The 25,272-nt window shown below is 55.6% G+C and overlaps 1 protein-coding gene across 2 annotated transcripts; it reads right to left on the reverse strand.

Annotated features, from left to right (window-relative positions):
- Positions 1 to 705: 705 nt before the first annotated feature.
- Positions 706 to 24,481, reverse strand: mpc1 (mitochondrial pyruvate carrier 1). 2 transcript variants are annotated; one of them, XM_072581508.1, is made up of 5 exons: positions 24,313 to 24,481; positions 9,561 to 9,564; positions 8,471 to 8,567; positions 5,499 to 5,631; positions 706 to 1,209 (listed from the first exon to the last, which is right to left on the reverse strand). In XM_072581508.1, the coding sequence occupies exons 1-5, from the start codon at positions 24,381 to 24,383 to the stop codon at positions 1,179 to 1,181; spliced, it is 336 nt and encodes a 111-aa protein (XP_072437609.1). In that variant the 5' UTR covers positions 24,384 to 24,481; the 3' UTR covers positions 706 to 1,178. The 2 variants fall into 2 exon arrangements, with proteins under 2 accessions (XP_072437609.1, XP_072437608.1); XM_072581507.1 differs by lacking the exon at positions 9,561 to 9,564 and having other exon boundaries at positions 24,313 to 24,467.
- Between the last annotated feature and the right edge of the window lie 791 nt (positions 24,482 to 25,272).

A 25,272-nucleotide genomic window follows, 5' to 3' on the forward strand; every position in this document is an offset into this window, starting at 1 on the left:
GCGGGGGGGGGGGGGGGGGGGGGGGGGGGGGGGGGGGGAGAGAGAGAAGGGGGAGGGGGGGAAATGTTGAGAAGCATCCATCGAGACACTGAAACCCCTTCAGCTTCTGGAAATGAATGACCAACACACCTTGTAATTGGAGTCTCAGGTCCTTGGACTGGATGGCAAAATGTTAAAGCTTTGAGATGAAAGGAGAAAAATTTTAAAAAGTCAGAGGAGCTTTGTTGTTTATTTGTACACAGGGAGTGGTTCGCGTTTGGAATGAACTTCCAGAGGGAGTGGTGGATGCAGGTCCATTTACAATGCCTTAGTAGATATTTAGGGGAGTACATGAATAAGAAATGCCAAGGGCAGGCAGTTGGACTAGTTTGGGATTATGATTGTTATGCACGGGTTGGTCTGAAGATGATGAAGGAGCAGCACTCTGAAAGCTGTGATTTTAATTAAACCTTTTGGACTATAACCTGGTGGTATGTGACTTCTGATTTTGTTTGAACAGTACAGCATTTTGAATCTCCCCCACCATATTGTTCTAACAGCCCATTTTTCCATGGGGCACAGTAAAGTACTGGGTTTAACAGTACAGGCTCCTGTTTACACACAATAATATCACTGGACGGTACTGGAAGCACTCATTATTAGGAGTAATGCAGCCACATTATTGTTTTTGTATCTTATTGCTTTTAGAGAAACACATGAGGTCAGTTTATTGCTTATGAATTGGACACCTTTTAATTGACAGATTGCCATGAGACATTACTTAAATGCAGCTCGAAACTGCAAAAACCATTAATCTCCAACAAAATATTGATTGTAACACAAGGAAATATCCATGATCATATATTATTTCTTTCTAACTTTACTACACACTGATAAATAGTACCAGTCAGTGTTCATTTCGAATGAAGAGTGGGAGGGGTGGAATATATATATATATAATGCATATTAAAAAGGCATGTATAATAATAATCTCTCATTTTAATTTAAGGCAATTTTAGGAGATAATAAAACAAATTTGTTACAATTAATTATATCACAAAACAGTCAGGATTAAATATGTTTGAAAGATTAGTCATCCAGGGTCCAAAGCCTTTCCTGTGGAATCTTGTGCGTAAAAAAACCATCGTTGGTGACATATGGAAGTAATGAAGGAGTGCTTCAGGAGGTGCAGACTGATATCACTCAGAATGGTGCATCCGCTTCTGAGCACTGCATCAACAGAAACATTATCGCTGATTAATACCATACAGCTGTCAAGCAGATTTGTACAAATTCAATTATCAACAGATTGCTAGGAATTAACTTGCTTCTAAAATAATACCCCTTACCACCCTAATACACACAATCCATCTCTCTGCAGACTGCACTCTTCAACTCCATGTATTCATCAAGGTAGAGGACATCAGCAATACTTTGTCCTTTCAATTCGGCCACCCAGTCATGACCAGTACCAAGTGCAAATGGGTAAATGGGATCTGAGCATCTACACTGCAGCTGGAATCACAAAGACATCACGTCTAACTGGCAACCTTTATCATTTGTGTGACTTAATTCACAAGCACAATTTCATCATTTAAGAAACACTTGGATAGGTACATGGATGGGATAGGTATGGAGGGATATGGACCAAATGTAGGCAATGGGTCTAGATTAATTGTCAAACCTGGGCAGCATGGACAATTGGGCAGAAGGGCCTGTTTCCATGCTGTAAATCCCTATGACTCTAGAATTCCAAACAGCACAGAGTCAGACACAAACATCCTCACAGGCAGCAGCCGAGGAGCAGGAGAATCAATGTTTCGAGCATACGCTCTTCATCAGGAATGAGGCTTGTGGGCCCGGGGAGCTGAAAGATTAATGGGAGGGGGTGGGGCTGGGGGCTGGGAGCAAGGTAGATGAAGGTGGGGGAGAAGGTGATAGGTCAGAAAGGAGGGTGGGGCAGATAGGTGCGAAGGAAAATGGACAGGTAGGACAGGTCAAGAGGGCAGTGCCGAGTTGGAAGGTTGGATCTGATTAAAAATCACTAGTTGGAAGCACTAGCTTTAGGAGTGCTGCTCCTTCATCAGGTGATTGTGGAGCAGGACCAGAAGAGAGAGAATTTGTAGCGAAGTGTTACAGTGTCACTGAGCTAAAGTTTATTTAATATATCATTACATTTGTGAGAAGATTTGTAGCTCAGGTGATTGTTGTTATGGTTCTGTTCGCCGAGCTGGGAATTTGTCTTGCAAACGTTTCGTCCCCTGTCTAGGTGACATCCTCAGGGCTTGGGAGCCTCCGGTGAAGCGCTTCTGTGATCTTTCCTCTGGCATTTATAGTAGTTTGTCTCTGCCACTTCCGGTTGTCAGTTCCAGCTGGCTGCTGCAGTGGCAGGTATATTGGGTCCAGGTCGATGTGTTTGTTGATAGAATCTGTGGATGAGTGCCATGCCTCTAGGAATTCCCTGGCTGTTCTCTGTTTGGCTTGTCCTATAATAGTAGTGTTGTCCCAGTCGAATTCATGTTGCTTGTCATCGGTGTGTGTGGCTACTAAGGATAGCTGGTCATGTCGTTTCGTGGCTAGTTGGTGTTCAGGGATGCGGATCGTTAGCTGTCTTCCTGTTTGTCTGCGCAAAACACTACATAGGACAAACAGGAAGACAGCTAACAATCTGTATCCATGAACACCAACTAGCCACGAAACGACATGACCAGCTATCCTTAGTAGCCACACACACAGATGACAAGCAACATGAATTCGACTGGGACAACACTACTATTATAGGACAAGCCAAACAGAGAACAGCCAGGGAATTCCTAGAGGCATGGCACTCATCCACAGATTCTATCAACAAACACATCGACCTGGACCCAATATACCTGCCACTGCAGCAGCCAGCTGGAACTGACAACCGGAAGTGGCAGAGACAAACTACTATAAATGCCGGAGGAAAGATCACAGAAGCGCTTCACAGGAGGCTCCCAAACACTGAGGATGTCACCTAGACAGGGGACGAAATGTCTGCAACACAAATTCCCAGCTCGGCGAACAGAACCACAATATATCATTACAACTCAGTGACACTATAACCCTTTTGCTATAAATACTGTCTCTCCTGGACCTGTTCCACAACCACCTGATGAAGATGCAGCGCTCTGAAAGCTAGTGTTTCCAAATAGACCTTTTGGACTATAACCTGGTGTTGTGAGATTTTTAACTTTGTCCACCCCAGTCCAACATTGGCACCTCCACATCATGACTGGATCTGGGACAAGGTGGTGGTGGTGCTGAAACCCACAGTGGTCCCAAGGCAGAAGAGGAGTTCCTCCTCCAGGCGTCGGGTGGAGGGGGTTTAGTGATGGAGGTGGCCCAGGACCTGCATGACGCACATCCTTTTCCAGCACACACATTTGACTGATCTCCAGCAACTGCAGTCCTCACTTTCTCACAGATCTCCTTCCAGCCTAGTGTGTCCAATCGCTGAAGAATTTCTCCATTACTAGGGTAACCACGTGACCTCACTGAGGTTACCCCTTGTGTTCCATTGGCGACAAAGCTGAAGGCACCCAGCAATGAGTACAAACAGCAGACACATGCTCAAATGGTGGGATGGTTCACCAGCTCCCAGAACCTCAAGACCCTCGTGTGCAGTTGAATACTCCCTTGACCCCCTCAGGGCAGACCCATCAGTCAAAAGGTTAGGACACAGACTAAAATTTGTTTGTTTTGTTGTCCAAAAGGATTGAGAACCAGACTAAAGTTTGCCCATGTTAAAAATTTCTTCATTACACAAGCCACAGAAGGTAAAGCTCTGAAGATAACGAACAGGCCAGATGAACTGCAAGACAACGGTGTTAAGAATTAAACTCTGCTTTCTGAATTGACACAGATTCGCCCACAATACTGGACACAGGAGATTAACAAACTAACAGTTTTGGAAGAATCTAAAACCAACATGCCCAACCAATACAAGGTCAGTTTGGTACGCAAAATGCAAGGAAGATGTGCAAACACTGATGGCAGAATATGGAACAACCAGAAATTTAGTGTCAAGAGATGAAGACTGGGATAAACTCAAAACCTATTACCCTGGAAGGAGGCAGGGTGAATGGTACAGACAAGAATATTTCTGCACACTGAATAGTTGGAAGAGGTCAAATTAAGTTTAAGAGTGGTCATGAGGAAACCCTTCAGACAGAAAGCTAACACCACTTCAAATGCAACTCTGCTGTAAAGCTTGGATGGACTTATTGAGCATCTAACTAATATACATTTCAAATGACTCCCTTACACATTATTGTAGATTTTAACATGAACTGTAACCCCAGTGTCCTGGATTGCTTTATTGTAGATGAACAATGTATGAAGGAAATGTAGAAATTTAACCATTTTAATAACTAAATAAAGTAGGAATCTAAAACACAGGGACATCGTGTCTTATCCTGAGACTAGTGAAATAATTTCTCCAAAAGGGTAGAGAATTCGACAAATTTGCAATTTGAGGGGGTTGTAAATGTGCCATTATTCATACTTAAGGATGGTATAGCATGTTTTTTGGTCTCTCGGGATTTATGGGAAGTGGGTGGGAAATGTAGTTGAAACTCAAGATCATCCATGGTCATAGTGATGGAGAGCAGGGTTAAGAGACCATGTGTTCTACCTGTGCTTGATTCTTCTGAAAAACTTACTGACTTCACCAAACTACTTTGCTTGTGTAGGAGAAGGCAGCTGCTAAAGAAACCATGCAGAAAGCGAGTTGAAAGACAAGGGTTGTAGACAGGTTTGATCTCGCATGCGCTCACTGATTCGAGGCTTTACAATCACTACTTCACCCCAGCATGAAACAGCCAGTGTTTTACAAAATAAACACGGGTGGCCTGGTGGTTCAGTGGTTAGCACCGCTGCCTCACAGCGCCAAGGACCCTGGTTCGATTCCCGCCTTGGGCGACTATCTGTGAGGAGCTTGCATGTTCTTCCCATGTCTGTGCGGGTTTCCTCTGGGTGCTCTGGTTTCCTGCCACAGTCCAAAGATGTGCAGGTCAGGTGAATTGGCCATCGGAAATTGCCCATATTGTTTAAGGAAGTGTAGGTTAGGAGCATTAGTCAGGGGTAAACGTAGTGTAATAGGGGAATGGATCTGGGTGGGATACTGTACGGAGGATCGGTACGGAGTGGTTGGGCCGAAGGGCCTGTTTCCACACTGCAGGGATTCTATCTTCTGAAAATACTCTGGAGATAAGAGGACATCAGTTGTGTCAATGGCTCCTCAATTCTGCCTTTATTCCTGCAGCCTTTTCTGTTCCAAAATCAGGAATGCTTCTCATGATGCACTATCCAGTGTAAGTTGATGCAAGCTTCACCATCTTCTTTCTCAAATTCACACATGTGCAGTCTGAATCTACGAGCGAGCCAACAGCAAGCTGACTCTTTTACAACAACAGCATAACTCCCAAAGGCAACCCAAGCTGGCCAGAGTGTTTAGCATCTAACTCAAAATCGTTTGCATAAACAGTGGGACTTACTTGTGCTTGATCAGCCGACATCCCTGAATGATCTGTGCACTTTCATTCGTGAAGTGACAGGCAAACAAGAGCCAATTCCTGGGCTGGACCTTGTATGCAAACCGCATGAACAGCAGAGAATAGCAACACAATGCTGCAGGAGAGAATACAGGCAGGTCATTTCATACGAAGGTTGGTCAACACATAAAAAGGCGCCGCAATAAGCAAATGCAATACCCTTATTTGTTCGCATCGCACAGAACAAGGTTTAAGATAGACGGCCAGGTGATGTTGAAGTTATTTAAAGCCAGTGTAACTTGTAAAAGTAGTAGACAGATGATTAAAATATCAGCTCTTCGTGAAATGCAGAAGGTGCATCAACCTGCTCAAACATTGTTCAATAACATCCTGAGTACAAGAAAACATGTGGACCAGAGAATTGTTATCAACATCCACACACTCAGTGTATGGAGTATAGGAGTTGGGAGGACATGTCGTAGTTGTACAGGACATTGGCAAGGCCACTTTTAGAACACTGCATTCAATCTGGTCTCCTTGCTATGAAAAAGAGGTTGTTAACTTGAAAGGGTTCAGAAAGGATTTATAGAGTCATAGCATGGAAACAGACCCTTCCGTCCAACTCTTCCATGCCTACCAGATATCCCAATGTAATCTAGTCCCACCTGCCTTGGGATTGGAGGGTTTGGGCTATAGGGAGAGGCTGAGTAGGCTAGGGCTGCTTTCCTTGGAGTGTCGGAAGCTGAGGGGGGACCTTATAGAGGCTTATAAAATCATGAGGGCATGGATAGGGTGAATAGACAAGGACTTCTTCCCAGGGTATGGAAGTCCAAAACTGGACTGCACAGATTTAAGGTGAGGGGGAAAAAGATTTAGAAGGGATCTGTGGGGTAACTTCGTCACACAGAGGGTGGTGCGTGCATGGAACGAGCTGCCAAAAGAGCTGGTGGCAGCTGGTACAAAGACAACATTTAAAAGGCATCAGGATGAGTACATGAATAGGAAGGGCCTAGAGGGATGTGAGCCAAATGGGACTAGATTAATTTAGGATATCTTGCTGGCACAGACAAGTTGGACCGAAGGGTCTGCTTCTGTGTACAGCTCTATGACTCCATCCAGGATTCAACTTCAAAAGTTAAGAAGAAGTGTGGAATAGAGAAATACAAGTAATTTGGAAGGAAAATTCCATCAGTGTACAAAGAAACTTCAGACATTTTCATATAAACCCATGGGAGGCATTCACACACAAGTGGGATCTTAGCCTTAGTTCCAGAAAACTGCCAGTGATTACTGAATTTTTAAAAAATGTGGAAACTGCAGGAAAAAAAATCTTAAAAGAGTGGAGTAATACTCCTAAGTGGTACAGAAAAATTCCAAAATAATAAAAATTAACGCAGGAAGATTTGGTTACCTCACTGACTGATTTTATTCCAGAAAGGTTTATGTTCAAAACTAATATCAATGCTTTAACAAATATCCTCATCAATAGTTACCAATATGAATTGCTGCTAATTGGATAAATGAAATAATTGGTTAAAAAATGGCTTTTTTGCAAATTTATTTGATTGTCCCACATGATGGTTTTGCAAAATAGCCGTCTTCCTTTACCTCTAAGCTCATGGCAAAATAAGACGATGATCATAGGATCACAGAATTGTTATAATACAGAAGGCCATTTGATCCATCACATCAGTGCTGGTTCTCCCAATTCACCCACTGCAATGAGTTCCGGGCTCCCCACTTCTCTCTGGATGGTAATATTTCTCAGCTCACTTCTAACCCTTCCACCAACCAGTATCTGCAGCTTGATCCAAGGCCACAAATAAAAATAACCCACATATCACATGAGCAATCTGGCTACTGATAGAGAGGGAATAAACCAACTTGTCAAATATTACACTCATCTTTGTCATTACTGAGCTGAGTGGATCAGTCGAGATTAAAGATCAGTAAACCTCTTGGGCACGCAGCCTATAAGATTCCAACTCATTGATGATGAATCAAATAAAACCACTCATTTTAAAGAGGTGTAGAGAACTGAAGTGCATCTAAAGTACTAATGTGGTTTAATATGGGTAACCTGGATGGAGAAAACACATGAGGGGCAATCTTTCCAGTGAGTTATTACATTATTCCCAGTGTGTCACGAAAGAACAGAGTACACAAGAACAATTTACTTTCAACTGATTTGAAATAAAACACATCTACAAGGTACTGAAGAGAAGTATTTAATGGCAACCATTTACTTACCCTGAGCGAGTGTTTGATAGGCTGTTGTGACACAGTGGTAGTGTACCTACTTTTTGGCCAGAAGGTCTGAGTGAGTCCCACTAGCCCGGGATGGACAATAACATGTCCCATTATGTTGAATAAAAATATTTTAAAACGATACTGATACATCTAGGAACCTGCATGTGTACAGAAACACTTGATTACCAAGGGAACACTGGCAGGTCAATAGATTTACATGCTTTGTCCAAGACTTCTCAAGGAAGCAAAGTCACCATGGAGTGGGAGCAAAGCAGTGCCACTTCCTCAGGAAAAAAAAATCAGCGAAAAATTAAACGGATCAATTTTCCCACTCCATCGGGTCATCATTGAGTGTGGCTCTGGTAGAGAGAGGACCTTAAATCTTAGCTCCCTGCAGGGAAACCCGAGGAGATCATAAAGCAGTTGGCAGACCATTTGAAGGTTTAGAAATTGCTACATTTCTGAATATCCTGTTTTAGTTGATGCGTACAAGTTTAAAAGACCAAGTCTTGGATAGTCCCCTTGGAACCATAGACTCATTATTAATGAAGGTACAAGTATGTTCTGCCCTTTGTCCTTCCAATGTTTCTAAATAGGCACTACTGGAGATTGTGAATTCATCACCTTCAAATAAATAGCTGGCCAAATGAGATTTACCAGAGATTCAAAGTGCCATTATTTGCTCACTGCAACAGCACACAAAACTTTAAGCTGCCTTGACTTACCAAATGTCATCCTGCCACTAATAATCTCTGGAGTTTTCTTCATATCATTGAAAGCAGCGATGGGCAGCCCCCAGTTAGCAACAGGGCCCCAAAAATGCTATGAAATGGGAAGAAAGTAAAAGGAGAGTCAAACTTAAATGAGAGCTTTCTTTAGTTCCACAATTAGAAAAGTTCATAAAGAGACTTGCACTTCTTTGAAGCAAAGCAACATCTTTTACAACTCTAGATTCTCACCCTTTCACAGAAAAGCAGAAAGACAGACAGTATGCTAGTCCAACAGATTTTGCTGTTAGTTGTTTATAAAAAGCAGGCGAAAGCCCTCAGGTTCATACGCAGGATGGTGGGAAGAGAGGGCAGTGCAACTTGCTGTGAGGCAGGATATGGGTGGAAGAGATTCAGGGGTAAGATTACGGAAGGTGAAACAGCAATCAGTACAGACCTGGAACTGTCAGATCTAAGGTTAACAGTGGCATGGGTGAAGGAAGAACCGATTTACTTCGCTGATGGTTCTGTCTGAATTTACCAAAATTACAGCTGGTTCATATAGGAGTAGAATCTGGAAGCACCACATCACACAAAAAGGTGGTGGCGATCTGAACTGTTGCCTGCCGATGACAGATCAATCATCGCTCCCAATGCTCCAATCATTTTTGTTTGGAGATATGAAAAGATTTGGGACTAATCCATTAGAATGGGGTCAAGGGGCAGATTGAACTGGTGCAACCAGAATGCAGAATCCCCTACTCTTGTTTCTCTCGAATCTATCGCTCAGTACCCAGACTTCGAGACTGTGAGGCACCGTACCCATTCATTAGTTGTTGAATTGCCAGTGAGTTCATTCACCTCACAAAACACAGCCACTGTTGACCAACAAAACACTGCTGCACATGAGGATCAAGCAAACTGCTACTTCAATACACTTGCTTGTCATCACGCTATTTGTACTGGATGGAGGGTGCAGAGTGAAGCAGATATAGTTTAGGCACCTCATTTACCAATGTGAATATTGCCTGGAGTTAAGTGGAATCATAATTGAGAAGAATTACAGCAAAAGTGATTAAGCAATGCATTTAAAATTACTAAGACTTACTGTGCTGACAAATGATCAGTCCATGTGAAGTTTGCGTGCAGGGAAAAAGAAAAAAGATAATTAATTTTTTTTGTAATGTAAAATTGCTCAGTAATACTGTAAACTCTACACTCCATTCCAAAATCTTGGCAGTTGGTTGAGGGTGTGCACTGTGCACGTGCCTGAAACAAGTTTCTACACAACACACTCTTAGAAGAGCCGGTCACCTCCAAAGTTCCCTACAGGTTCTGCGTGCGATCCTTCAAAGTTCCTTTTAGGGCGCTTTGAAAAGGAGGAAGGATTTTGCTCCTCGGCAACTTCGGGAAAAACTTATGAATGAGGCAACAGCATTAAGCACAGCTTCTTCCAAGCTGCTGACTGACCAAAGCAGCTACAGCACAGAACCCAAACTAAGGAGTTTTGTCACCTGTATTTGCTGGGGTTTGAAAGTCATTTGAACCAGGGAGGTTTTTATTTAAAAAGACAATCTTGCATGCTCAGAAACTTCTGCAAACATTCTTTCAAAATGACGATCAATAAAATTAGACTACATTCCAATACAAAAAAAATTAATGAATGCAAAATGTCACTTTACTGATATTCCAGTCCAAGAACACAAAATGATAATAATTTCACTCTATAAACAGCATAACACAAATGATCCCTTATTTTGTACACAAATCAGATTTCTTTCAGAAAAGTTAACTTAAGAAGTCAACTTGATTACTAGTAATATTCAATACACACTAACTGTTAACCAGGCCAGGGAAACAGGTCAACATCACCTACGTGAGAACATAAATTAGAATTAACTTTATTGCCATATATACGCAAACGAGTACAACGAAAAGTTTATAAGTTGCCACTTACAGAGCTAGCGTTGATAAAACATGGAGATGGAAAAGCACAGCAGGTCAGACAGCATCCAAGCAGCAGAAGAGTCGCGTTTCATCAGGACTGATGAAGGGTCCTGACCCAAAACATTGACTTTCTTGCTCCTCTGATGCTGCCTGACCTGCTGTGCCCTTCCAGCTCCACATGTTATCAACTCCACTTAACAGTGCCATCTCAGTTAGTCAGGTATCTAGTTACAGTGAAACAATATCACCAACACATGGTGCCATCTTAGCAACCCTTCAAAAACCTATCCTGCCTGTCACACCATCATACTAATCTGCCACTTTATCCCATCCACAGTTGAATGGGGTAACAGGACTGGATGTAGTTTGTCCAGAGGGGGCTTGAGGAATCAACTTGGGTTATATTTATTGAAAAGCCAAAAGCAGGCATGTTGGATGGTACATGACATTAACAAAGATGTACTGAAAACAACAAATGCTGGAGATCACTGTGAGTCAGGGAGCATCCATGGACAGAGAGCCTGGATGAGGCTTCATCAGAACATGAAGTGAAGTGTGGAGGGGACAGCATTTATGCTATAGTTTGGGAGGGGTGGGGGTAGTGGGCGGAGGGTGCTGATGGAGAAAAGATGTTGATAGTTCAGATTAAGTGATGGGAATGTGAGAATTGCAGAACAATGGTGTGTCTCCTGTCAGACCGTAAGTGGGATGGGGATTGGGGGGAGAGGAGAAGAGGGGGGAAAGGACAGGATAACAAGCTGAAAGAAACAGAAGTTGGTTCACAATTTTTGACTGATTGAGTCATAGAGGTGTACAGTACAGACACAGACCTTTGGGTCCAACTCGTCTATGCTGACCACATTTCCTAACTTCTAGTCTCATTTGCCAGCACTTGGTCCATAGCCGTCTAAACCCTTCCTATTCATATACCCATCTAGATGCCTTTTAAATATTGTAATTGTACCAGACCCCACCACTTCCTCTGGCTGGAAGGTGCCGAGAGGGAAGATGAAATGCTGTACCTCCGTTTTGCATTAAGACACAAGGATGTGCCCCTGCCATTACACAACTACAGTTACCACCCAGGCTGGTGCAGGAAGTCACACACTAGCATGCACAGAAGATTGAGCAGCTAACAGAAAAAAGGTAAATGGTGAATTTCAGGTTTGCAGGATGAAATGAGCAGAATGCCTCAGGAGTCAATGGCTCTCCCCCAATATTTATCATCTACATCAATGACTTGGATGAGAGCACCAAACACATGGGACTCAGTTTAGTGATGACACAAAGATAGGTTAGAAAATAAATTGTGAAAAGGTGTCTGCAAAGGGACAAACCAGGTTGAAAACATGCAAACCATTGACAAATGGCATATAACATGAAAAAGCAGTAACTTGTCTACTTTAGCAGCAATAGCGTAAAAGCACGGCAGCATGGTGGCACAGTGGTTAGCACTGCTGCCTCACAGCGCCAGAGACCCGGGTTCAATCCCCGCCTCAGGTGACTGTCTGTGTGGAGTTTGCACATTCTCCCCGTGTCTGCGTGGGTTTCCTCCGGGTGCTCCGGTTTCCTCCCACAGTCGAAAGATGTGCAGGTCAGGTGAATTGGCCATGTTAAATTGCCCGTAGTGTTAGGCAAGGGGTAAACGTAGGAGCATGGGTGGGTTGCGGGTCGGTGTGGACTTGTTGGGCCGAAGGGCCTGTTTCCACAATGTAATGTAATCTAATCTAGCAGCATATTGTTGTGGAATTGTACATTTAAGAATAGAGGGAACGCTGAACTTGGAGGTCAGGAGCGATCTGGATGCTGGAATGAATCCAATAAAATTAGCGTGCAGGGGCAGCAAATGATTTGGCAAACGGATAGTTCATTTCAGTGCAAATATAAAAGTTGTACATGGCACAGTGTGTGTAGTTTGAGTCCCTTTACTTTAAGTTAATAACTAAATTAGCAGTTTAAGGCTCATCTGGCTGATTTCTGGGATGAGAGCTTATCCCACATGCAAGGGGTAGACTTGTACCCACTGGAGTTTGGAAGAATAGGGGTGCTCACAGTGAACCCTGAGAGTCTGGGGCTAATAGGTAGGATGGATGCCAAGAGGAACATTCCCCTTGTCGATCAGACTAGAATTAGGGGCAGATTAAAAATAAAGTCTTCCTTTCAAGTTGGAAATGAGGCAGGTCTTTCCCAGAGGGGTGGGTACCTTTGGAACTCTCTTCATCAGAGAGATTGGAGATAGGGCATGGAATATTTTTTTAAGGCAGCAATCGTTAGATTTGTCACTGCCCAGAGAGTCAAAGGGTGACTGGGCAGGCAGAAAAGTGGGCTTCAGGCTACAATCCAATCAGTCAGAACTTTATCAAATGGTCGAACAGAATGGCTCATTCCTGCTTCTAACTTGTATGTTCTAAATGCCTTCAAATGCTGTTTGTATAAAGTGCAAGCAAGATAAAGAACAATGTTTATACACTGAAGCCAACCCTGAAAGAACAGATTCTAGCACTGCTGACTATCTGACAGACTGCCCAAAGTGCTAGGTAAAAGGGGAAGCAGGAGAAGCCAAAAATTACTGTCACAACAAACAAGACGGATCACATTCTCCACGTGCAACCACCCATCACAGATAATTCAAATTCGGAGCACAATCACAACCTTCAGCCTGCCACCTGACCCACACTCTTTCCATTACGCTGCTATAGCCAGATTTAGAATGGAAATCACTGAGACAAACTTGCCACCATGATAACAGAAACATCCCTTTGCCACCAGAGGGTAATGGGATAAATGATGGAAACTTTTAATAAGGAGGATGATCCTCGAGCAGGGATTGAATGAAATCCCACTGCAATCATGCATCACCATCCTGCACTAGCTTTGACTTCATACTTTTGATCAATATTGATTTCGCTAGCCAAAATATCGCAGCACCACTTTTCAACATACATTAACTGGCAAGAAAGATGACAGACTGACCAAATGGACAAATGGTTTAAGCTCCCCTCAAAAACATTTGCTGCTCAACATTTTAAATTGGACATCGGTCAGAGAGTGGATAAGGCATGAGGTACAAGGAGGAATATTTTACAACTTGACGCTAAGCCAAGCTACTGCAGAGTTAAATTCTCTGGCACTGGTTCAGGTGTCATATGACAAGCCATCTTTGTTTGGATTTTTCTTCCATACTCTGGTATTAGTCATGAGTATTTATATTTATATAGAGTGCACACAACTCTCTTTGGCACATTGCCAAACAAGATGTCACAATTGCGTTCCAGCACTCTTTTTTTTTAGGTGCAAGTGTACTTGAGACAGGTGAATGTAAGCTTCTACCCACACTACTGGCAATAAAGAACTCACCAACTCTTAAAACAGACTGAGATGACTTATTAACAACCTAGCACTGAGTTCTCCATAAAGATTACATCTTCAGTCACACCTCTCACACTGCACTCATTCATGTATGCAAGTCACAAATGTATAATTTCCTGTGAAACGAACTATTACAGAATTAACAATGTTTGAACTTATAGGCAAAAATTATAACAACCTCCTAGGTTTCCCTCTGCAGTCCAACAGTCTATCCCATGATGATCAAACCATGTGAAGTGCCTTATAAACTCGCTCAAACCATCACAAGCCCAATGTTGGTGGAATACATTTACTGTAAAGTCAGCCAATTTAAGTTATCCTGGACACATGTTAAATTGCTACTCTGATGTGCCGCTCTATAGCAAACTAAAGCAACTATAGCAAACTTTGCTTTAAAACAACATATTATGAACAGGCAACAATTAAATACCTGAAATACAGGAAGTTTACTGTATGATCGTGACGAAGGCTCTCTACCAATAAGTTTTAGCGAAGTGATTTATGCCACAAAGAGAAGATTTGGCAGCTCCAAGAATTTTAAAAAGTGCTTATTTTTGACATTGAAAAGCTGTGGAAGTTATAAAAGGTTAACCAAGGTGATGCTTTAACAAGAAAAGGTGCAGCAAGAGTAGCCAATGGACAAGTTCTCAGTGTCACACATCAGTCACTAACCATTCGGTGTCATCTTTGGATTACTGCAATCAGCACAGCATTGTATGGAAAACAATCAGTAATAAAGCCACCTTCTCAAGGACAATTGTTGAATCAACGACTTGTTTGCAACATCCATATCCAACAGAATCATCAACAAAAGTGCCTTTGAGAATTCCAGCATCGCTTTAAAAAAAGCCCTAACTATTTTAATGCTATTTCAGTTCTTCAAAAAAAAATTGAATCAACCTAATATATTATCCAGTTGCCTCAAAAACTAGAGAGCAGCTCTAAAATTAGCTCAAAGTCACCACACTAAACCGCATAGATGTCTGAATCATGTGTTCAAAAATAAAAAGGGATCGGTTAAAATTATACTCTTGATCACATACAATTATGTTCAGAGAACTGGACAAAAGACTGCTATTGTGAATCAACAGGATTATACACAAAACAAGAACCAAGATGAGGTGAGTGACAAAAGGTTGGAAGGGAACAGATCAGAGTAGAGAATTACCAGGCAGAATTATTTTCCAGAAATATTTCCCACGTTATCATCATTAACCCTGTAACCAAATGAATGCGAATTGCTGCAAGTAACTTGGCAACTGGGATAACCTCATGACATATTTGGATCAGGGCAGGAATGAGGAATATATAGTAGGGAGAAAGTCAAACTAACAGCATAGAACTTCTGAACATTGAGTTTACTGCCAATTATTCATAGCAACAACTCAGCCCGATTTGTTTACATTACATCACCCGGAAATTGAGCCGCTGTCCAAAAGACTTGAATTCAGACAAGCTGCAGGAGAATGACATTAAACAGAATATGGTGCACAGGTCAATTACCTGATAGACCTGTGCTGGTCTTTCAGCTCCAAATTCAATTAACACATCTATATTTCTTAAAATTCTAATGTGCTTTCCTGTGAAATGAATCAACCGCTAACATGCTCCAAACTACTCCCCTATAGCGCAATGAACTTTTGCACATCAAGGGTACATCTGGACGAGCACTTAAAATGCCTGGGCGTAGTAGGCTATGGACCAAGTGCAAGTAAATGGGATTAGTGCAGTTTGGTGCTTGTTGGGTTGGTGTCGACATGGTGGGCCGAATGGCCTGTTTCTATGCCGCACTCCTCGGTGAATTAACTATTAACACGTTCCAACCCATTCCCTCTCCAGATTCCCAAAAAGGAGTTACCATTTGCTCTCTTTCGCTGATGGTTTTCCCCTTCCACCCTTCCCAATGGCCCTCACACCCCACGCCCCCCCCCACCACCCCACAACCTTTCCTCCGCCGTCCCATTTTCCCCTTCCCCGTATATCTTCTCGCTCCATCAGCGCCCCATTGGCCTCTATCCTCCCATACCCCTCATGACCCCACCCCCCCTCATGACCTCACCCCCCTCATGACCCCATCCCTCTATCCTCCCATACCCCTCATGACCCCACCCCCCTCATGACCCCATACCCCTCATGACCCCATTCCCCACCCCCCCACGACCCCACCCCCCCACCCCCCCACCTCCCCACCCCCCCACGACCCCACCCCCCCACGACCCCACCCCCCCCACCCTCACCCCCCCCACGACCCCACCCCCCCACGACCCCACCCCCCCCACCCTCACCCCCCCCACGACCCCACCCCCCCCACCCTCACCCCCCCCACGACCCCACCCCCCCACCCTCACCCCCCCCACGACCCCACCCCCCCACCCTCACCCCCCCCACGACCCCACCCCCCCACCCTCACCCCCCCCACGACCCCACCCCCCCACCCTCACCCCCCCCACGACCCCACCCCCCCACCCTCACCCCCCCCACGACCCCACCCCCCCACCCTCACCCCCCCCACGACCCCACCCCCCCACCCTCACCCCCCCCACGACCCCACCCCCCCACCCTCACCCCCCCCCACGACCCCACCCCCCCACCCTCACCCCCCCCACGACCCCACCCCCCCACCCTCACCCCCCCCACGACCCCACCCCCCCACCCTCACCCCCCCCACGACCCCACCCCCCCACCCTCACCCCCCCCACGACCCCACCCCCCCACCCTCACCCCCCCCACCCTCACCCCCCCCACGACCCCACCCCCCCACCCTCACCCCCCCCCACGACCCCACCCCCCCACCCTCACCCCCCCCACGACCCCACCCCCCCACCCTCACCCCCCCCACGACCCCACCCCCCCACCCTCACCCCCCCCACGACCCCACCCCCCCACCCTCACCCCCCCACCTCCCCACCCCCCCACGACCCCACCCCCCCACGACCCCACCCCCCCACGACCCCACCCCCCCACCCTCACCCCCCCACGACCCCACCCCCCCACCCTCACCCCCCCACCACCCCACCCCCCCCCACCACCCCACCCCCCCACCACCCCACCCCCCCACCCTCACCCCCCCCACCACCCCACCGCCCCACCCTCACCCCCCCCACCACCCCACCCCCCCACCCTCACCCCCCCCACCACCCCACCCCCCCACCCTCACCCCCCCCACCACCCCACCCCCCCACGACCCCACCCCCCCCACGACCCCACCCCCCCCACCCTCACCCCCCCACGACCCCACCCCCCCACCCTCACCCCCCCCACGACCCCACCCCCCCACCCTCACCCCCCCCACGACCCCACCCCCCCACCCTCACCCCCCCACCTCCCCACCCCCCCACGACCCCACCCCCCCACGACCCCACCCCCCCACCCTCACCCCCCCCACGACCCCACCCCCCCACCCTCACCCCCCCCACCCTCACCCCCCCACCCTCACCCCCCCACCCTCACCCCCCCCCCCCACGACCCCACCCCCCCACCCTCACCCCCCCCCACGACCCCACCCCCCCACCCTCACCCCCCCCCACGACCCCACCCCCCCACCCTCACCCCCCCCACGACCCCACCCCCCCACCCTCACCCCCCCACCTCCCCACCCCCCCACGACCCCACCCCCCCACCCTCACCCCCCCACGACCCCACCCCCCCACCCTCACCCCCCCACGACCCCACCCCCCCACCCTCACCCCCCCACGACCCCACCCCCCCCACGACCCCACCCCCCCACCACCCCACCCCCCCACCCTCACCCCCCCCACCACCCCACCCCCCCACCCTCACCCCCCCCCACCACCCCACCCCCCCACCCTCACCCCCCCCCACCACCCCACCCCCCCACCCTCACCCCCCCCACCACCCCACCCCCCCACCCTCACCCCCCCCACCACCCCACCCCCCCCACGACCCCACCCCCCCCACGACCCCACCCCCCCCACCCTCACCCCCCCACGACCCCACCCCCCCACCCTCACCCCCCCACCTCCCCACCCCCCCACGACCCCACCCCCCCACCCTCACCCCCCCACCCTCACCCCCCCACGACCCCACCCCCCCCACCCTCACCCCCCCACCACCCCACCCCCCCCACCACCCCACCCCCCCACCACCCCACCCCCCCACCCTCACCCCCCCCACCACCCCACCCCCCCACCACCCCACCCCCCCACCCTCACCCCCCCACCCTCACCCCCCCCACCACCCCACCCCCCCACCCTCACCCCCCCCACCACCCCACCCCCCCACCCTCACCCCCCCCACCACCCCACCCCCCCACCCTCACCCCCCCCACCCCCCCACCCCCCCACCCCCCCACCCTCACCCCCCCACCCTCACCCCCCCCACGACCCCACCCCCCCCCACGACCTCACCCCCCCCCCACGACCCCACCCCCCCCACCCTCACCCCCCCCACGACCCCACCCCCCCACCCTCACCCCCCCCACGACCCCACCCCCCCACCCTCACCCCCCCCACGACCCCACCCCCCCCACCCTCACCCCCCCCACGACCCCACCCCCCCACCCTCACCCCCCCCACGACCCCACCCCCCCACCCTCACCCCCCCCACGACCCCACCCCCCCACCCTCACCCCCCCCACGACCCCACCCCCCCACCCTCACCCCCCCCACGACCCCACCCCCCCACCCTCACCCCCCCCACCCTCACCCCCCCCACGACCCCACCCCCCCACCCTCACCCCCCCCACGACCCCACCCCCCCACCCTCACCCCCCCCACGACCCCACCCCCCCACCCTCACCCCCCCCACGACCCCACCCCCCCACCCTCACCCCCCCCACGACCCCACCCCCCCACCCTCACCCCCCCCACGACCCCACCCCCCCACCCTCACCCCCCCCACGACCCCACCCCCCCACCCTCACCCCCCCCACGACCCCACCCCCCCACCCTCACCCCCCCACCCTCACCCCCCCCACCCTCACCCCCCCCACCCTCACCCCCCCACGACCCCACCCCCCCACCCTCACCCCCCCCACGACCCCACCCCCCCCACCCTCACCCCCCCCCACGACCCCACCCTCACCCCCCCCACGACCCCACCCCCCCACCCTCACCCCCCCCACGACCCCACCCCCCCACCCTCACCCCCCCCACGACCCCACCCCCCCACCCTCACCCCCCCCACGACCCCACCCCCCCACCCTCACCCCCCCCACGACCCCACCCCCCCCACGACCCCACCCCCCCCACCCTCACCCCCCCCACGACCCCACCCCCCCACCCTCACCCCCCCCACGACCCCACCCCCCCCACCCTCACCCCCCCCACGACCCCACCCCCCCCACGACCCCACCCCCCCACCCTCACCCCCCCACCACCCCACCCCCCCACCCTCACCCCCCCCACCACCCCACCCCCCCACCCTCACCCCCCCCACCACCCCACCCCCCCACCCTCACCCCCCCCACCACCCCACCCCCCCACCCTCACCCCCCCCACCACCCCACCCCCCCACCCTCACCCCCCCCACCACCCCACCCCCCCACCCTCACCCCCCCCCACCACCCCACCCCCCCCACGACCCCACCCCCCCCACGACCCCACCCCCCCCACCCTCACCCCCCCACGACCCCACCCCCCCACCCTCACCCCCCCCACGACCCCACCCCCCCACCCTCACCCCCGCCACGACCCCACCCCCCCACCCTCACCCCCCCACCTCCCCACCCCCCCACGACCCCACCCCCCCACGACCCCACCCCCCCACCCTCACCCCCCCCACGACCCCACCCCCCCACCCTCACCCCCCCCACCCTCACCCCCCCACCCTCACCCCCCCACCCTCACCCCCCCCACGACCCCACCCCCCCACCCTCACCCCCCCCACGACCCCACCCCCCCACCCTCACCCCCCCCACGACCCCACCCCCCCACCCTCACCCCCCCCACGACCCCACCCCCCCCACCCTCACCCCCCCACCTCCCCACCCCCCCACGACCACCCTCACCCCCCCACGACCCCACCCCCCCACCCTCACCCCCCCACCACCCCACCCTCACCCCCCCACCACCCCACCCCCCCCACGACCCCACCCCCCCACCACCCCACCCCCCCACCCTCACCCCCCCACCACCCCACCCCCCCACCCTCACCCCCCCCCCACCACCCCACCCCCCCACCCTCACCCCCCCCACCACCCCACCCCCCCACCCTCACCCCCCCCACCACCCCACCCCCCCACCCTCACCCCCCCACCACCCCACCCCCCCACCCTCACCCCCCCCACCACCCCACCCCCCAACCCTCACCCCCCCCACCACCCCACCCCCCCACCCTCACCCCCCCCACCACCCCACCCCCCCCCACGACCCCACCCCCCCCACCACCCCACCCCCCCCACCCTCACCCCCCCACGACCCCACCCCCCCACCCTCACCCCCCCCACGACCCCACCCCCCCACCCTCACCCCCCCCACCACCCCACCCCCCCACCCTCACCCCCCCCACCACCCCACCCCCCCACCCTCACCCCCCCCACGACCCCACCCCCCCACCCTCACCCCCCCACCTCCCCACCCCCCCACGACCCCACCCCCCCACGACCCCACCCCCCCACGACCCCACCCCCCCACGACCCCACCCCCCCACCCTCACCCCCCCACCCTCACCCCCCCACGACCCCACCCCCCCACCCTCACCCCCCCACCACCCCACCCCCCCCACGACCCCACCCCCCCCACCACCCCACCCCCCCACCCTCACCCCCCCCACCACCCCACCCCCCCCACCCTCACCCCCCCCACCACCCCACCCCCCCACCCTCACCCCCCCCACCACCCCACCCCCCCACCCTCACCCCCCCCACCACCCCACCCCCCCACCACCCCACCCCCCCCACCACCCCACCCCCCCACCCCCCCACCCCCCCACCCCCCCACCCCCCCACCCTCACCCCCCCACCCTCACCCCCCCCACGACCCCACCCCCCCCACGACCTCACCCCCCCCCACGACCCCACCCCCCCACCCTCACCCCCCCCACGACCCCACCCCCCCACGACCCCACCCCCCCACCCTCACCCCCCCCACGACCCCACCCCCCCACCCTCACCCCCCCCACGACCCCACCCCCCCACCCTCACCCCACCCACGACCCCACCCCCCCACCCTCACCCCCCCACGACCCCACCCCCCCACCCTCACCCCCCCCACGACCCCACCCCCCCACCCTCACCCCCCCCACCCTCACCCCCCCCACGACCCCACCCCCCCACCCTCACCCCCCCCACGACCCCACCCCCCCACCCTCACCCCCCCACGACCCCACCCCCCCACCCTCACCCCCCCCACGACCCCACCCCCCCACCCTCACCCCCCCCACGACCCCACCCCCCCACCCTCACCCCCCCCACGACCCCACCCCCCCACCCTCAACCCCCCCACGACCCCACCCCCCCCACGACCCCACCCCCCCACCCTCACCCCCCCCACGACCCCACCCCCCCACCCTCACCCCCCCCACGACCCCACCCCCCCACGACCCCACCCCCCACCCTCACCCCCCCCACGACCCCACCCCCCCACCCTCACCCCCCCCACGACCCCACCCCCCCACCCTCACCCCCCCACGACCCCACCCCCCCACGACCCCACCCCCCCCACCCTCACCCCCCCCACGACCCCACCCCCCCACCCTCACCCCCCCCACGACCCCACCCCCCCACGACCCCACCCCCCCACCCTCACCCCCCCCACGACCCCACCCCCCCACCCTCACCCCCCCCACGACCCCACCCCCCCCACGACCCCACCCCCCCACCCTCACCCCCCCCACGACCCCACCCCCCCACCCTCACCCCCCCCACGACCCCACCCCCCCACCCTCACCCCCCCCACGACCCCACCCCCCCACCCTCACCCCCCCCCACGACCCCACCCCCCCACCCTCACCCCCCCCACGACCCCACCCCCCCACCCTCACCCCCCCCACGACCCCACCCCCCCACCCTCACCCCCCCCACGACCCCACCCCCCCACCCTCACCCCCCCCACGACCCCACCCCCCACCCTCACCCCCCCCACGACCCCACCCCCCCACCCTCACCCCCCCACGACCCCACCCCCCCACCCTCACCCCCCCCACGACCCCACCCCCCCACCCTCACCCCCCCCACGACCCCACCCCCCCACCCTCACCCCCCCCACGACCCCACCCCCCCACCCTCACCCCCCCACCCTCACCCCCCCACGACCCCACCCCCCCACTCTCACCCCCCCCACGACCCCACCCCCCCACCCTCACCCCCCCCACGACCCCACCCCCCCACCCTCACCCCCCCCACGACCCCACCCCCCACCCTCACCCCCCCCACGACCCCACCCCCCCACCCTCACCCCCCCCACGACCCCACCCCCCCACCCTCACCCCCCCCACGACCCCACCCCCCCACCCTCACCCCCCCCACGACCCCCACCCCCCACCCTCACCCCCCCACCCTCACCCCCCCACGACCCACCCCCCCACCCTCACCCCCCCACGACCCCACCCCCCACCCTCACCCCCCCCACGACCCCCACCCCCCCACCCTCACCCCCCCCACGACCCCACCCCCCCACCCTCACCCCCCCCACGACCCCACCCCCCCACCCTCACCCCCCCCACGACCCCACCCCCCACCCTCACCCCCCCCACGACCCCACCCCCCCACCCTCACCCCCCCCACGACCCCACCCCCCCACCCTCACCCCCCCCACGACCCCACCCCCCCACCCTCACCCCCCCCCACGACCCCACCCCCCCACCCTCACCCCCCCCACGACCCCACCCCCCCACCCTCACCCCCCCACGACCCCACCCCCCCACCCTCACCCCCCCCACGACCCCACCCCCCCACCCTCACCCCCCCCACGACCCCACCCCCCCACCCTCACCCCCCCCACGACCCCACCCCCCCACCCTCACCCCCCCCACGACCCCACCCCCCCACCCTCACCCCCCCCACGACCCCACCCCCCCCACCCTCACCCCCCCCCACGACCCCACCCCCCCCACCCTCACCCCCCCCACGACCCCACCCCCCCACCCTCACCCCCCCCACGACCCCACCCCCCCACCCTCACCCCCCCCACGACCCCACCCCCCCACCCTCACCCCCCCCACGACCCCACCCCCCCACCCTCACCCCCCCCACGACCCCACCCCCCCACCCTCACCCCCCCCACGACCCCACCCCCCACCCTCACCCCCCCCACGACCCCACCCCCCACCCTCACCCCCCCCACGACCCCACCCCCCACGACCCCACCCCCCCACCCTCACCCCCCCCACGACCCCACCCCCCCCACGACCCCACCCCCCCACCCTCACCCCCCCCCTCACCCCCCCCACGACCCCACCCCCCCACGACCCCACCCCCCCACCCTCACCCCCCCCACGACCCCATCCCCCCACCCTCACCCCCCCCACGACCCCATCCCCCCACCCTCACCCCCCCCCATGACCCCATCCCGCCACCCTCACCCCCCCCCACGACCCCATCCCCCCACCCTCACCCCCCCCCACGACCCCATCCCCCCACCCTCACCCCCCCACGACCCCATCCCCCCACCCTCACCCCCCCACGACCCCATCCCCCCACCCTCACCCCCCCCCCACGACCCATCCCCCCACCCTCACCCCCCCCCACGACCCCATCCCCCCACCCTCACCCCCCCCCACGACCCCATCCCCCCACCCTCACCCCCCCCCACGACCCCATCCCCCCACCCTCACCCCCCCCCACGACCCCATCCCCCCACCCTCACCCCCCCCCACGACCCCATCCCCCCACCCTCACCCCCCCCCACGACCCCATCCCCCCACCCTCACCCCCCCCCACGACCCATCCCCCCACCCTCACCCCCCCCATGACCCCATCCCCCCACCCTCACCCCCCATGACCCCATCCCCCCACCCTCACCCCCCCCCATGACCCCATCCCCCCACCCTCACCCCCCCCCATGACCCCATCCCCCCACCCTCACCCCCCCCATGACCCCATCCCCCCACCCTCACCCCCCCCATGACCCCATCCCCCCACCCTCACCCCCCCCATGACCCCATCCCCCCACCCTCACCCCCCCCATGACCCCATCCCCCCACCCTCACCCCCCCCATGACCCCATCCCCCCACCCTCACCCCCCCCATGACCCCATCCCCCCACCCTCACCCCCCCCATGACCCCATCCCGCCACCCTCACCCCCCCCATGACCCCATCCCCCCACCCTCACCCCCCCCATGACCCCATCCCGCCACCCTCACCCCCCCCATGACCCCATCCCCCCACCCTCACCCCCATTGCCCTCTCTAGTCCCATTTCCCTCATAACCCCCTTCCCCTTCCTCCCCATCCCATTCCTCGCCCCACTGCCCCCTCAATGCCCTCTCTCGTCCCATTTCCCCGACAGTAACCCACCTCCTCATCCCCCTCCCTCATTCTATTGCCCCTCCCCCACCTCTCTCTCTCTCTCTCTTCCCCCACCCCCTCCATTCCCCTCTCTATCGCCTCCCCCACTCACTCATCATCCTTTTCCCCCTCCCTCACCTCATCAGATAGTCTCGGAAGTCCTTGCTCCGCACATAGTCCAGGGCCTTGCGGGCCACAACTCCAGCCATGGCGACAGCGGGACGGAAATGATTCTGAGCGGCCCTTGAAGGACGAACCCACCTACACCTCGCGCTGCACGCCGGGATAGCCGACCTACTCCTGGGAGTACCGTACGGCGCGCTGCACGCCGGGATAGCCGACCTGCTCCTGGGAGGACCGTACGGCGCGCTGCACGCCGGGATAGCCGAGCCGTCCCTGGGAGGACCGTACGGCGCGCTGCACGCCGGGATAGCCGAGCCGTCCCTGGGAGGACCGTACGGCGCGCTGCACGCCGGGATAGCCCTGGGAGGACCAGGAGGTGTGTTAAAGGTTTGAGCGCAATTCCCCTCCTGAAGTGATTCTCGGAGATGTGGCAGTGGATGCCCGCAGATTGAAGCTTTCTAAAGGCTCTATCAGGAATATAGAACTGTCCTTTAATCTCAGGCGGGTGCAGCAGCAAACGGGGACGGCAAACCAACTACGTCTTTTCTCCCTCAGCTGTCAGTTTCAAGATAAATCTTTGCAGACACTAACACAACCACGTTCACTCTGACAGCTCCGTCATGAGGTCGGTGTGTAAGAAGGATAAGGTGTCACGTGGGTAAAGGGATAAGGTGTCACGTGGGTAGGGGGTAAGGTGTCACGTGGGTAAGGGGTAAGGTGTCACGTGGGTAAGGGGTAAGGTGTCACGTGGGTAAGGGGGTAAGGTGTCATGTGGGTAAGGGGTAAGGTGTCACGTGGGTAAGGGGGTAAGGTGTCATGTGGGTAAGGTGTCATGTGGGTAAGGGGTAAGGTGTCACGTGGGTTAGGGGGTAAGGTGCCATGTGGGTAGGGGGTAAGGTGCCATGTGGGTAGGGGGTAAGGTGCCATGTGGGTAGGGGGTAAGGTGCCATGTGGGTAGGGGGTAAGGTGCCATGT

This window comes from Chiloscyllium punctatum, chromosome 11 (assembly GCF_047496795.1).
Source record: "Chiloscyllium punctatum isolate Juve2018m chromosome 11, sChiPun1.3, whole genome shotgun sequence".
In the NCBI taxonomy this organism is placed as follows: Eukaryota; Metazoa; Chordata; class Chondrichthyes; order Orectolobiformes; family Hemiscylliidae; genus Chiloscyllium; species Chiloscyllium punctatum.